Below are 14434 nucleotides of genomic sequence, written 5' to 3'. Positions count from 1 at the left end.
CAAAACTAAAACTAACAATAAAAGTGGAAAGTTTGAAACTTTTGAAACCTAAACCAAACTATTATATATTATATATTTGAAAAGAGAGTATATTCGTGAGTGACATCCCTTCTTCCAGTGCTTCAGGTGCCCTTTTCAATTTAACAGCATTGCGGACCCACTCAGAAAAGAAGAAAGGTAGGGTAAGGTCAGTCATACAGTCCCTAAACCCACAGAAACCGGGCCTTCTATTACCTAGGGAGAGAGGCTTATGTAGTAGTTTCCATGGCAATGTAATTCCAAAATGCTCCCTTCATTGATTGTGAATCAAGACTTAAATAGTAGAACTCCTAGGAGAATATAAGAGTGAAGTTTGATCCACACACAGCAAAAGGTTCATACTAACTAAAGCAAAGAGAAGTGCTTGAAAATACAAGAACACATCTCAATCTCTTTCAACAAACTTTTAACTATAGCCAACCTTCAGAGGCATGTTTCATGTGCTTGGCCTTCAAATGGACAAATATGGGCTAGCTATGGGCCAAAATATGGACTTGCTTACATTTGAGGTATAATCATAGACATTCTCTTAAAGCATTTACAACATGAAAATTGATGACAAAAATGGCGCTAAAAAAACGTTGGCGTTAGTGATCATTGAAGCTCAGTTTCTTACAGTTAGACTTTGATCTTTGCTCACCTTAAAGTGGATGCTCGACTTACTGATGCTAAACAGCCAAAATACATCAATGTCAAACCATCATTTTCCCTATGACATGCTATCCTAGGCTAACAGTTAACCTCTAAGGTATTTCAACACATTTGTCTTTGGATATCCACATTCGCATTTCTGTTTGTAAGCAAATGACCTGGCTGAGCCCTTCGACATACAAGAATAAACAAGGTTCTTCACATTAGCAGAACTCAATCTCACCTACAGGAATGGAAGTGTTCTAGAGATTATAGCGCTCTATTGATTTAGCATCCAATTGCACAGCAGAGACTTTTTAAAGTCTTTTCAGGCATTTTTACCCTGGCCATTAGGCATTGTAGCATTGATTTTTTTGGAGAAGGAAAAAAAAATCCAACCAATCCCGGCTGATGACGGAGCTGACTGGAGAACAGTAGAGCCAGACTTTCCTGCCAGAGTTCTAAAAGGTTGTTTGCAATATTCACACAGAATCAGCCTGTTTTGGGCCTAAAGCACTTCTTTAACTCCTTCAAAAGGAGTGAGTTGATCCCAGAAACAATTGAGGAAATCAGACTGCTTTTCAGAGGTCGAACCCTTTACCTTTTCCAATAACCATGGAAAAATGGTTGCACAAATGGCACTCATGTAACACACTCACATAAAACAGTCTCTACCTGGCCTTCAACATCCGAAATACCTGTCCAATTACCTCAGAGGTGTCAGGAGAGGGTTTAAACATCTCTACTGCTTTATTTCTCCTTTGTCTCAATCTTCTCTCAATCTCCCTGGAGTGCCCTTTCTTTCCAAAGGCTATTTCCTGCTTTCCATCCATCATGCATAGCGTGACAGAGCCAATCTCCCAGGCTTTGCTGGTAGGCCTAGTTGGAACATCCTATCAACCTAGTGGCATATAATGTCCACTTGAGCCAGAGACTACTTAATGCCATGAAACAACTGAAAGAAACAAGGTGGACAACCTTAGCACGACCCAAAAGCGGAGCTCTACAATTTTCCTCAACCATCAATTTTATCTACAGCAGATTTTCCAACTTTCGAGAAGAATCACATAAAACAGAAGCACTTGTGAATGATATGACTGCACAGCCTATGAAAAAAAAACACTTACAGAATAACTGGTAAGGAATAACTGAGTACTACTTGTCCATACAAAATTTCCCAGGTGGCTGCTTACTGGCATTTGGTCCTTAGATATGGTTGCTTCATGTAAGTCTATTCGAATTTTCACTTGCTTTATAGTCCAACAGTAAAAATTAATAAATAAAAAATAAATAAATAATAAAAATAAAAATAAATGTACTAAATAAAATACAGTACAAAATAAAAGAAAATATAACGGAAAAGAAAAGAAAATATAACATAATACAACAGTAATTGTAGTGCTTCTAAGGATCTAACACACAACATTTTTTAACGACATATTTGGATGTGGTTTGCATCCAGACTGTTCTACTCAAACTTACAGTACACTCAATACTTCAGTTTTCCTGCAGACTTTGTAATCAGTGGAGCTGAAATGAAAAGCAGGTGTGTTTGGAGACCGGCGGTCTTGCTGTTATTTCAGTGGGGTGAGATACAGAGGGAACAGGGGGAGTCTCTGACCGCAGCTCTTGGGTGGAGAGCTATAAAAAAGAGATTATCCATACACGCGAGAAAAGTAGCAATAAAAACGAATTCTTCTCCGCTTACTCGTGCCTTTTTTTCTTGCTGTCTGTTCTAGCATACAAACGTCTCTCACTACATCAATTTAAAATCATAAGAAACCTAAAACTTCAAACTGAGTCTCCAAAGCAATATACATTATTTCTGAACATAGAGTGGCCATTAAAATAGCTGCTGAAGTCTCCCTCTTACTACTGTTTTCCTGAATAAAACAGATTTATTCATTTTCATCTATGTAAAGATCCTCCAAATGCCTTGTGGATTTTTGAGAGAAGCTGTTGATCTCTCTAATCATTCAGGTTGATACCAAAAATCCAGATTTGCAGGGGAAATGTGAGGTTGTGCAGGTCTGCAATCATGAACTGTAGATCAGGTCTGTAAACCAGCCAGCGCCAGACTTAGAGACAGCACTGGAAACTGGCTCCTCTTAAAAGACAGTCTCTCATTTTATTGGCTCCATTTCATTACACATGTGTAAATGCTATTGGGTATCTCATTCCTGCCTCTCCTGTTGTTCCGCCTATTTTTTAAATGTGGGAATAACTTTTAAATGTCTGACATGAAGGGGTTCTAACAGAGAGGGTTTTGTCCCTTAAAATCACATGTGAAAAAAAAAATTTGCTCTAAAAACTGGTGTATTTCCCCCGAGAAATAGGTAATAAAAAAAAGTAGCATGGGATTTTATTTTATCCATTGGGAATTTACTGGATCATAAAAAGTGAGCTTTCCATACTAGAATGAATCCAGACCTGAATTAGATTTTGATAAAACCAGTTTTTCAATAGTTTGTGCTGCTTAAGGAAGGAAACGGGTGAAAAAAGAAGAAAAAAAATGTTTATACGAATATATATAACATATTTAATATTTTACTAAAGATTACTCAGGAACACTTTGGAGTAATGAACTCATTTACAATAAGACCAGGAAAAAGCATTCAAGTAAATAGGGTCCATTCTGATTCATGCTGATTTCAAGTATGAGCCAGCCAGCAGACTGTTTCTCCTAGTCGCAAGGTCTTCTTGTCATCTGCAGCCAGCCTGACTGATGAATTATTAAAAGAGTTTGGAAAAAAATAAAATAAAGCAAGATGACTGCTGGATGCACGTGTCGTTGCCTCCGCATGCCTTCTTCCTCTTCAAAACACATACGTCTGAGTGCGATTAAGAGACAAAACAGTTGTAGAAACAAATCCGATTACAACGTCACTGTGAGGCAACATTAGCAAAGGACATTCAACATAAGGTAAACACTGTAGTGAGAAGTGTAGACTTCCCATACTGAACAGAAACAGTTTAAGATGTTTCTTTCCCCATTTTAAGTGTTATTTTTTCCACACTTTGTGAAAAATCGCACCACTATTAGTCGTCATAATGCGAGTTGTGAACATCTCTATAAAAATAATGATGTTAATATTTCAAACAGGAATGATAGGCCTATCGTGACTTTTAAACTGCGGGTGAAAGAAAGAAAATATGAAGAAGTGTCTAGTTTCCTTAACATTTTTCCTTTTCAATAAAGAAAAACTGTGAAGCCAGCCTGTCAGTTTTACAGACCGAGAAATACAACTTCTACTAAACGCATGCAAAAACATTCATAAATTCATCCTGTAGACAGAAAAGGAACATTCAACGATGTGCTAAACTCCCTGGATGAAATTTTAGAGTTCTGTAAGCTGTCAATGTCCCTGTATAATTGATGGCGCGCCGAGTCTTTGATGCTTTGGCTGTGGAGACTCTATTCCAGCTCATGTCTTTCCGACAGGGGTCCACACCCAAGACCTAGGAGCAGGAGAAAAAAAAAAATACCGGCTACATCTGGTAGCCATCCTGATGTTCTCCAGCAGAGCTCACAACGGTCTTGTTTTAACTGCTTTCTGAGAAAGAAATGCACAAATCTCGAATATCCCCAGCCAGCACCTATGAAGACTAAGACTACCTACGCACCATGTAGGCTTTATTGTCATTAGTGATACCACCACAGTGTTTGATTTGGGTGTCATTTCTATTTTACTTTGCTCAGATCTCAGCATGCCAGCAATCTGAAACTCGAACATGTGATACAGTTTCCTAAGAGACAACTGCATGGCAAAGAAAACAAGTATCGTGAATCGTCTGTGTAATGACAGTTGGACCGTAAACTTAAATTGCAGATTGGCACTTTGCCATCCACTGACAGGTTATTCCATGTTGTTTACTATCGGCTACTAAAATGTTATTGATCCAAACAGCAGCTGGAGGTAAAGAAATGGGCAGATGACATGTGGTAGACAGTATGATGGAGGGCTGAGATGGAGAGACGTTTTAGTCGGCAGCTGACTAACTATATGCCACTAATAAAAGCAGCATCATTTTGTATTATTATTTTTTACACATTTTAAAGTAATTGTTAAAACGAAACGAATCACTAAATAATTATATATATATATATATATATATATATATATATATATATATATATATATATATATACACACAGGTCTTTCTCAAAAAATTAGCATATTGTGATAAAGTTCATTATTTTCCATAATGTAATGATAAAAATTAAACTTTCATATATTTTAGATTCATTGCACACCAAATGAAATATTTCAGGTCTTTTATTGTTTTAATACTGATGATTTTGGCATACAGCTCATGAAAACCCAAAATTCCTATCGCAAAAAATTAGCATATCATGAAAAGGGTCTCCAAACAAGCTATTAACCTAATCATCTGAATCAACTAATTAACTCTAAACACCTGCAAAAGATTCCTGAGGCTTTTAAAAACTCCCAGCCTGTTTCATTACTCAAAACCGCAATCATGGGTAAGACTGCCGACCTGACTGCTGTCCAGAAGGCCATCATTGACACCCTCAAGCAAGAGGGTAAGACACAGAAAGAAATTTCTGAACAAATAGGCTGTTCCCAGAGTGCTGTATCAAGGCACCTCAGTGGGAAGTCTGTGGGAAGGAAAAAGTGTGGCAAAAAACGCTGCACAACGAGAAGAGGTGACCGGACACTGAGGAAGATTGTGGAGAAGGACCGATTCCAGACCTTGGGGGACCTGCGGAAGCAGTGGACTGAGTCTGGAGTAGAAACATCCAGAGCCACCGTGCACAGGCGTGTGCAGGAAATGGGCTACAGGTGCCGCATTCCCCAGGTCAAGCCACTTTTGAACCAGAAACAGCGGCAGAAGCGCCTGACCTGGGCTACAGAGAAGCAGCAATGGACTGTTGCTCAGTGGTCCAAAGTACTTTTTTCGGATGAAAGCAAATTTTGCATGTCATTCGGAAATCAAGGTGCCAGAGTCTGGAGGAAGACTGGGGAGAAGGAAATGCCAAAATGCCTGAAGTCCAGTGTCAAGTACCCACAGTCAGTGATGGTCTGGGGTGCCATGTCAGCTGCTGGTGTTGGTCCACTGTGTTTTTTCAAGGGCAGGGTCAATGCAGCTAGCCATCAGGAGATTTTGGAGCACTTCATGCTTCCATCTGCTGAAAATCTTTACGGAGATGATTTCATTTTTTAGGACGACCTGGCACCTGCTCACAGTGCCAAAACCACTGGTAAATGGTTTACTGACCATGGTATTACTGTGCTCAATTGGCCTGCCAACTCTCCTGACCTGAACCCCATAGAGAATCTGTGGGATATTGTGAAGAGAAAGTTGAGAGACGCAAGACCCAACACTCTGGATGAGCTTAAGGCCTATCGAAGCATCCTGGGCCTCCATAACACCTCAGCAGTGCCACAGGCTGATTGCCTCCATGCCACGCCGCATTGAAGCAGTCATTTCTGCAAAAGGATTCCCGACCAAGTATTGAGTGCATAACTGAACATAATTATTTGAAGGTTGACTTTGTTTTTTTGTATTAAAAACACTTATTTTATTAGTCGGATGAAATATGCTAATTTTTTGAGATATGAATTTTGGGTTTTCATGAGCTGTATGCCAAAATCATCAGTATTAAAACAATAAAAGACCTGAAATATTTCAGTTGGAGTGCAATGAATCTAAAATATATGAAAGTTTAATTTTTATCATTACATTATGGAAAATAATGAACTTTATCACAATATGCTAATTTTTTGAGAAGGACCTGTATATATATATGGTAATTATGTAGTAACCAAAAGATATCTTTGAACTCTGCAAGCTCATTGATTGATTTATTTTTTTATAAATACATTTTTGTAAAGAGTTTTGTAAAGAATTAAAAAAAAAAAAAAACCCATTTCAAACATTTAAGCATATGGTTTTAAAGAAACAATGCCAGTGTCCGGCTGGTAGGGTAGCTACATATGAGCAAGCATCTTTTTCTCCTTTAAAATTTTATTCCAGAAATAATGTTATTATCAAGGGTAAGTGAAATGGCTATTGCAGATGTCTTGCACTGTCTTCGCCTATAAAAGCATCTCGGTTGGAAGAAAAAACTTGCACTTGATGCAACACACACACAAACACACACACACACAAACACAAACACACAGAGAGAGAGAGAGAGAGAGAGAGAGAGAGAGAGAGAGAGAGAGAGAGAGAGAGAGAGAGAGAGAGAGAGAGAGAGAGAGAGAGAGAGAGAGAGAGAGAGACTGGCGATGAGTAGCTAGCGGAGAGCTAGTAATATGCTATGGAGAGGGCTCAAAAGCATATGAAAAAAAATAAAAATGCTCAGTTACTGGGTTAGGCTAAATGTTGAACAGGCAGCTTTATGCTTCACTAAGCTGTAGGGGCTATCAGCGGGTACCAGTGACGCTTAAATGATTCAGTATATGTATGTCCACAGCGCAGAAACGGTATATCACGCTTCATGTGTTATGGGACCTAAATATCGACAGGCATGTTTTGTGGTTGGATTCCCTGGAAATACCAACTAAGCGGTTTCTTTTCACCAAATGTTGTTCAAACGTGATGTATAAATGTAAATGTCTCAAGGGTCCCTCCTTCAGTATATAATATAATATCATATAACATAGTATGTAACACACACACACAGATACACACATACACACTTATAGTGTGACCATGTATATGTTCACACTTTAGATTAGGCTCCAATACGGGTTATGCGCAACATTCTTCCGGGTTCTACAAAACAGATTTAACTACTTCCGGATAATTTCCGGCCGTCAATTTTCTCGCAGGCCAGATCCGGAGCTGAAGGTTCTGGTCTGCTATCATAGTCATGACACCTCAAAGACACGCTGGCATTGATCAGCCTATTCAGCTCCTCATCTTCATCCTCCCCTTGCCGCTGTGTCCTCTGCCACACGCTTGGCCGAGCGACTGGCAGGCTGAAGTTGTACCAGGTGAAAAACACTGGAATCGCCCCGGGTTTCAAACGGCGTCGGCCTTCAATAATATCTTCAGGCTTAAAATGCCGACTGCAGACAGTGGTGTGTCTCCTTATAACTGAATTATCAGGCCTAATGTTTCGGACCCATATCGCCCTGACTGACTCATCCTTTGGGAACTGGTGGGAACTTACCCCAGAGTTAATTTTCCCCGACACAGAGCAGATTGAAGCACACAGAGCACACAATTAAAACTGCTGTTCGGATGTTCCCGTTTCTGATATTTCAATAATTAAAACAAACAAATACACTAAAGTTTATCAGAAATAAGAATTTTATTATAATAAGCGAAAATTACCTCAAAGATCACCTACCGCTGCGGTAGTTTACATTTACATTTACATTTATTCATTTAGGTGACGCTTTTATCCAAAGCGACTTACAATTGCTATATTGTCAGAGGTCGCACGCCTCTGGAGCGATTAGGGGTTGAGTGTCTTGCTCAGGGACACATTGGTGTCCACACCAAAGGCATGTGTCTTATCCACTGCGCCATCACCACCCCCTAGTTGTAGCGGAAGTGACGTGAAAAGCGGAAATGATTAGACCTGTTTTCCGGTTGTAAGCTGGGCGCTCCGCATAACCCCTATTCTCACTATTAACTAACTATTAACTAGGAATTTTGCCTAAATAAACTCCTAATTACTGCTTATTAATAGTTAGTAAGGTAGTTAAGTCAAGGTATTAGGTAGGATAAAAGGCACGTTTACACAACACGGTTTTCAACTGAAAGCAGAAAAATGTATGCGTTTCGCCCGTTCATTTACACGACAGTGGCGTTTTGGGGGCTTGTAAATGAAAATTTTTGAAAAAATGGGTTTCAAAGTGCAAGGTTTTGAAAACGATGCCTTTACTGTCTCCTTGTAAACAACGGTGACGTCATGTGCATGTGTATTACATGTTCAAGCATTCCTTTTATGTGTTTATGGGGTGTTTCTTGACAAAGTGACAACGTCAACTACTGGACTGAAATGCAAAATACAGCCTTTTTAGTAATTTTTACAGATCCATGTGAACGGAGATCGTTTCGACAACATTGTCGTCTGTTTTTAGTACATCGTTGTCGTGTAAACATACACTAAGGGATGTAGAATATGGTCATGCAGAATAAGCCATTAATATGTGCTTTATTAGTATTAATAAACAGCCAATATCCTAGTAATATGCAATAGTTTATAGTGACAATTGGACCCTAAACTAAAGTGTTACCACATAAATATATATATATATATATATATATATAAGAAAAGTCATAGGGCTTTCGAATATTGTTGTGGACAATGGCGGGGATTGGAGTCAAAAAGGTAGAGAACCACTGCTCTAAACTGTTCTGCCCATAAAAGAAAAAAATGACTCAGATTTCCCAATTTATAATGCCCATTTACCATTTATGTGGATGACCTGAATGGTGACTGCGTCTGTGGTACCTTTAACAAAATCACCGACCGAAGATAAACTCTTGCAATTCCAGAGTCATGCGGTCACCCAGCAGGCGAGCATTACGTGGTGGGGATTACAGATGTGGAAATCAAACTAAACGTCTAAGTATGTGATTACTAGAGCCCCTATAAAGACGAACAGCCGCAATGTGTGGAAAGCTCAGGTCTCTTAACAGTGTTAACCTCTCCAATCTACACTCCAAAGTTCCGTTTTGGAGCACACACACAAGCTCATCCCTTCAAGCTGCCTCTACTGTGAATCTCCGTTGGGGTGCTGACAATCCCATGACCCAGTTTCTCAGCTCAAATCCTATGGAGGAAGACACTCCAGAGCTCCTCACAGCGAGATTACCGTCACAAAGAGCTCATTTCTACCATTACAGCCCGAATGAAAAGCACTTCATTCAGCCACACTGTGTGAGCTTAGCACTGTAGAAAATACGCCTCAGGAAACAGAAGAGAGTGCCCATCTTCAGCTGGCATGCTAACAGTCGAGGGGCCATCGGGTCAGACCTTATGCCAGAACCAAACTCAGAGTATGGTGTGCACCACCAAGCCACTTGAAAACCATTTACATCAAACAAAAGGGCAGTGATTGTAAGCCGAAGTGCTCTATGTTGAGAGATACGGATATGAATGAACAGCCATGGTAAAAAGACTTGATACAAGAGGGTTTATTATCAAGTTTACAACACACATTCACAGTATAAAAGGTTAAGAGAGGATATAGAAACAGAAAAAAGGATGAATCTACGGATGGCAAGACAAAGTGTTGAACAAGAAGAGATGGGGGGGGGGGGCGATTCTGTTGGCGATCGTTCGATAGCTGCCACAATAAGACGAAAGGAAAAGAATAGAAGAGATAAATATAAGAGGCAGTTCACTGAGCCGAGGTTGTGGGAGAAGACGTCCGTCTCTTTCTATTTTTTACCCTCTTCTATCACGGCGTTGTGTGCCGACGGTAAATGGTGAGTGGGATAAACTGAGGCGCTGTTGGCAGATTTAGAGAGAATCCAAGAGACAAAATACGACAGGACAGAGAAAAAAGGAGAAAGTAAAGGAGGGGGATTACAAAAAAATGACAGAATAGAATAATAAAAAGGAAGAAAAGACAAGAAAGAAAAAGACAAGAAAAGAAAAGGAAAGAAAGATAATAAACAGAGTAATTTCAAGAGGGTCCTCGCGCCATTGGTGCTTCGGCCCTACAAGGGGGGGCTAAAATTTAGCTGTAAGACTTCTGTCCTTCTACTAATGCTGTTTTTCAGCGAATATAAAAGCCTCCGCAGCATGAAAAGTGGAGAAAGCCAGCGTCAGCAAGCACTTCCAGAACCCACAGCGAGACCGCAAGGTGAAAACAGACCACGAGCTGTTTCACTTTGTGTCATTTCGCATGGCAATGCCCTGTTTCTCATGGAGCTGTAGGAGCCAGAGAGCTATGAATGTTTTGTCAGCTGACCGGGCTCGTATGAATTAACCATTCTCTTATTGCAGTTGGAGTAAATCTTTTATTTTGAGGTTATTTTTGAGTTACAGCCCAGTCTCCATCACTCAGTAATGAATAGCCATTAAAATGTTAACCTTTTTCCAGTGCTGCTGAATGTTTCTAGCGGCTCTGAGTTGAGCCACAAGAAATTGTATTTTTCCTGAGTGAATTTAAAATGGAGTAATCTGAATTGAAGTAATGAGATAAACTGAGTACTATGACATAATATTAAGACAATTAATAGCCCTTTACACCACCCTGATTCTGACTAGCAATAGCAATTAGTAAATAAACAAATTCCAAGAGGGTCCTCGCGCCATCTGTACCCGGGCCCTAATTAACAGATCCAATAATTGAAATGAGCTGTAGGACTCTATTAGCTGTGGTCCAAACCAAAGAGCACTGAATCGGTTGTGATGGATTTCCCACCCCCATCTCTCTAGCCTACTTTCTTCCTTGTAACCCTCTCCAGACCCCCTCCTTCCTGATCTACACTTTCACCCACAATAAAACAGTCCAGAATGGCTAAATGAATATTTAAAAGCTGCAGCCTTCTCAGTCCTGTGGTGGTGTACAGGCAAGTTCCTCTAACGTGGGCTGAGGAGTGACAGGGCTTTGAATAACCAAAGGCGAAGAGAGAAACAAAAGCAAAAAATAAACAATTACAGTGTAGCCCTCGTCTTGGCTAGAAAGCAAGCTACATTAATAAAGCCATTAGTGCCTTCTGAGATTAAACGAGCAGTGTAAAGAACTGAGTCTAACCCTGTTTCCATGAACATGTGTTAATAAAGAGTGCGGTCTACTTCAGTTTCAAGTGGGATAACTTAATTTGTCAGGTTTTATTTAGCATTTTCTCTTTATAATGGATCTTTTGTTTAGAACTATGAAAGAGACCAAAGCGCAAAACACTACCAGAAGGATTGCTAGTTTTTGAATGAGGTATGTGATTTACACACAAAAAAATATTTTTCTTTCTATACATCTACCATCTATCTGTCATCTATCTATCTGCATTCCTACACCTATAGCTCAACTATATCTACCTTCTTATCTATCCACCATATCTATACTTCCTATCTATATCTATCCATCTACCCATCCGTATCTATAGCTCAACTAAAGGATCTTGCCCACGCTGTCATCTCCCAATATTAATCTAACAATAATCCTTCTTAAATCTCATCCATCCAAACATCAGATTGCTCTTAGGAGTAAGACATAACCTTCAAACCCATCTGCTACAGTTTCTAACTGTGTATCCTCAAGTTTCTGTTTCACAACCAATAGCTAACACAGCAGGACAGCTGAGAGAACATATAAAGAACCTCTGAGCCTCTGGACATGCTTGCCATTTAAAGCCATTATTGTGGTCGCAATATTTGTTTCAAAGAGAATTGTTTCCGATCAAGAGCATGTTTACCCAGTAAGCCAGAAAAATTTGATATATTCTAAGGCCATCATTTGAGACAGTAGAAGTAATAATACTTACGTTGACAGTGTCCATCCACCTCCTCGAAGCCTGGCCGGCACACACAACGGCCGATGGGCACCAGCCAACCTCCGTCAGCACTGCAAAACATCCGTGGTCCCTCCAGCTCTTCCGCATCCTCCACACAAGTTCCACGCACTTCCACCAGCGCTGAATCTCCGCCCGTCACCGTGTCCGGGAACCGGGCAAGATTAAGCACCGCCAGAGGACATCGCTTATAAAAGACTCTCACCGACACCAAAGCAATGCAAGCACCCAGGTCCTGAAACGCAAGGTACAAGCCTCTCTTACTGAGACCACTGATGTCTCGCACTTCCGTATTCAGCTTCATGACACGATCCCCGACGTCCGTCTGCGTGAAGCTCTCGTCAGCCGCTATAGTATCGATCTTCACATACTGGCTCTCGCGAATGTGGCGCAAAGGCGATGCGACTGCATTGTTGGATTCATGGTAGTACACGTTAAACGTCTCCTTACAGGTGCCAGGGACGCCCGGCAGGCTGTTGCAGTCACGCAGAGTGAATTTGATCTCCACATAGACACGTTGAGCGCCCTCTCGCTGGATCAGTCCTGTGCGCAACCAGTTGTTCTGATTGGCTTCCATTACGTTGCACACCTGGTACGTCCTCATTGGTATGTTCCTCTCATCCATAACACTGATCTCCTCCCACTAACAAACAGACCAAAAGTTGATCAATTCAAAAAGACAGACATCCTTCAATACTTTGGTAATTGTCCTGTGTACTTTGGCTCTGAACTCTCTAAGCTCTTACAGTGGGTTCTGAAAGATTTTGACAGATGCATGAAGGGCACATTACGAGAAAATGTTTCATCAAGAGATAAGTGCATCTGACAGGCAATCAGCTCAAAGTTACAAACTGAATAGTCTCAGTTGTTTTGTTCATGCATAATTCAACTCATTGCTGATGCAGAGAAAATAATATAATTGTGCCTTGGAAACTTCCATTTTTAATACTTAAAAATCAACAAAGGCTAATGAAAACCATGAAAAATAACATGGTTTGTTGGTTTGGCATTGACGTCAGTAAGTTTGTGGGTTAAAAATAATAGCACGAAAAGCAGCAACGTTCAAACTGTCTTAATGTTTTTCACGCAACACAAATCTTTCATTTCAGAATTATTGTATGCATATTACTGGAAATGCCAAACCTGGAACTCTTCCCCTGCTTTATCAGGAGCACACAAAAACATATTTCTCTTTACATGCACTCGTCAATCTGAGCGTGACTACTTGTGCCAAGGCCACTATTGCAATTCATCTTCATCTTGTGAAAATGGATTTGAATGAATGACGCGAAAGCGTGGGATGAGAACCAACTCCCACAGATGAGATCGTTACTTAGCGGGTTGGCAAGGTTGTTCAAAACGAGATACTACGACCCCCCACAGGAAACTCTAAAGACTCACAGGCTGTATGTTCATAGAGGGGAGCAGTGGACCATTCAGGGTCAAGAAGATCAAGCACTACACTTAAAATCAGGGGTGTAACAGCACTAGTTAGATGAAGTAGCAATTGAAGATCTGGGCTGGTAATTGAACAGTTTTAGGTTCAAAGTACCGCACAAGGGAAAATCAGTAGATGTTACAAAGATTGTGTGCCATTTTTTTTTTTTTTAAGATTAATTTGAGAATGCTTTTTAAAATCCAAATCAATTCCTTAATTTGAAATGAGGTAGCGACTTGAATTTTAATGCACAAAAAAATAAAATTAAAAGGAGTTACGCAGACTTTCACAGGTACTCACCCCCTCTGATGGATACGCTTCCCAACCCAGGTCACCTGGGGCAGACATAGAGTCGAGCAGAGTAACTGTAAAATAATGAAAAGAACAGAGATATAGAGTTATTTAAAGCCACTAGTATACTTGGCACAGAACAACATTTTTATAATTTGTTCAGATTTTTCACAAACAACAATCAGGTTTTTACACAGCATGATGCCATGTAAAGCATGAATCATTCAAGGCTGCAGTCTTTCTGAATAACATAGAGCACTAGAAATGTCAGAACCACTTGTAACAGCCTAATCAACACTTTGCATTTGAGGTTATTCATTCTAGTTTTAGGCCAAGGCATAGCCTAGTGGATTTATTTTATTGACCTAAACAGTAGTCCCAATAATCCAGTCAGGTGGAGTCACATCAGTTGTGACCAATACGAAACATGTGATTCGCAGCTCCTTACACAGTCTTTTTGAAATCTGTTCTCACATCAATATTTTCAGAGGTTGATGGTGCTATTTATAACAGTCTTTCAATGTCCCAATGGTCGGAGCCCTGAACTTCCCACTTTGAGCTCCGTTCCAAACCAATTACATCCCTGGC

General features: G+C 40.1%; 1 protein-coding gene across 1 annotated transcript in view; it reads right to left on the bottom strand.

Annotated features, from left to right (window-relative positions):
• Positions 1-14434, bottom strand: part of ek1 (eph-like kinase 1) — a 68175-nt gene that overhangs the window by 41469 nt on the left and 12272 nt on the right. Inside the window, exons 2-3 of the mRNA XM_077244993.1 lie at positions 13856-13920; positions 12091-12760 (exon numbers count right to left, since the gene is read on the bottom strand). Coding sequence (XP_077101108.1) covers positions 12091-12760; positions 13856-13920 — 735 coding nt within the window. The remainder of the gene's footprint in view (positions 1-12090; positions 12761-13855; positions 13921-14434) is intronic.

Source organism: Siphateles boraxobius, unplaced genomic scaffold (assembly GCF_051911475.1).
Source record: "Siphateles boraxobius isolate OS27281-9 unplaced genomic scaffold, OSU_SipBor_1 26, whole genome shotgun sequence".
NCBI lineage: Eukaryota > Metazoa > Chordata > Actinopteri > Cypriniformes > Leuciscidae > Siphateles > Siphateles boraxobius.
This window is presented reverse-complemented; position numbering and strand designations above follow the sequence as displayed.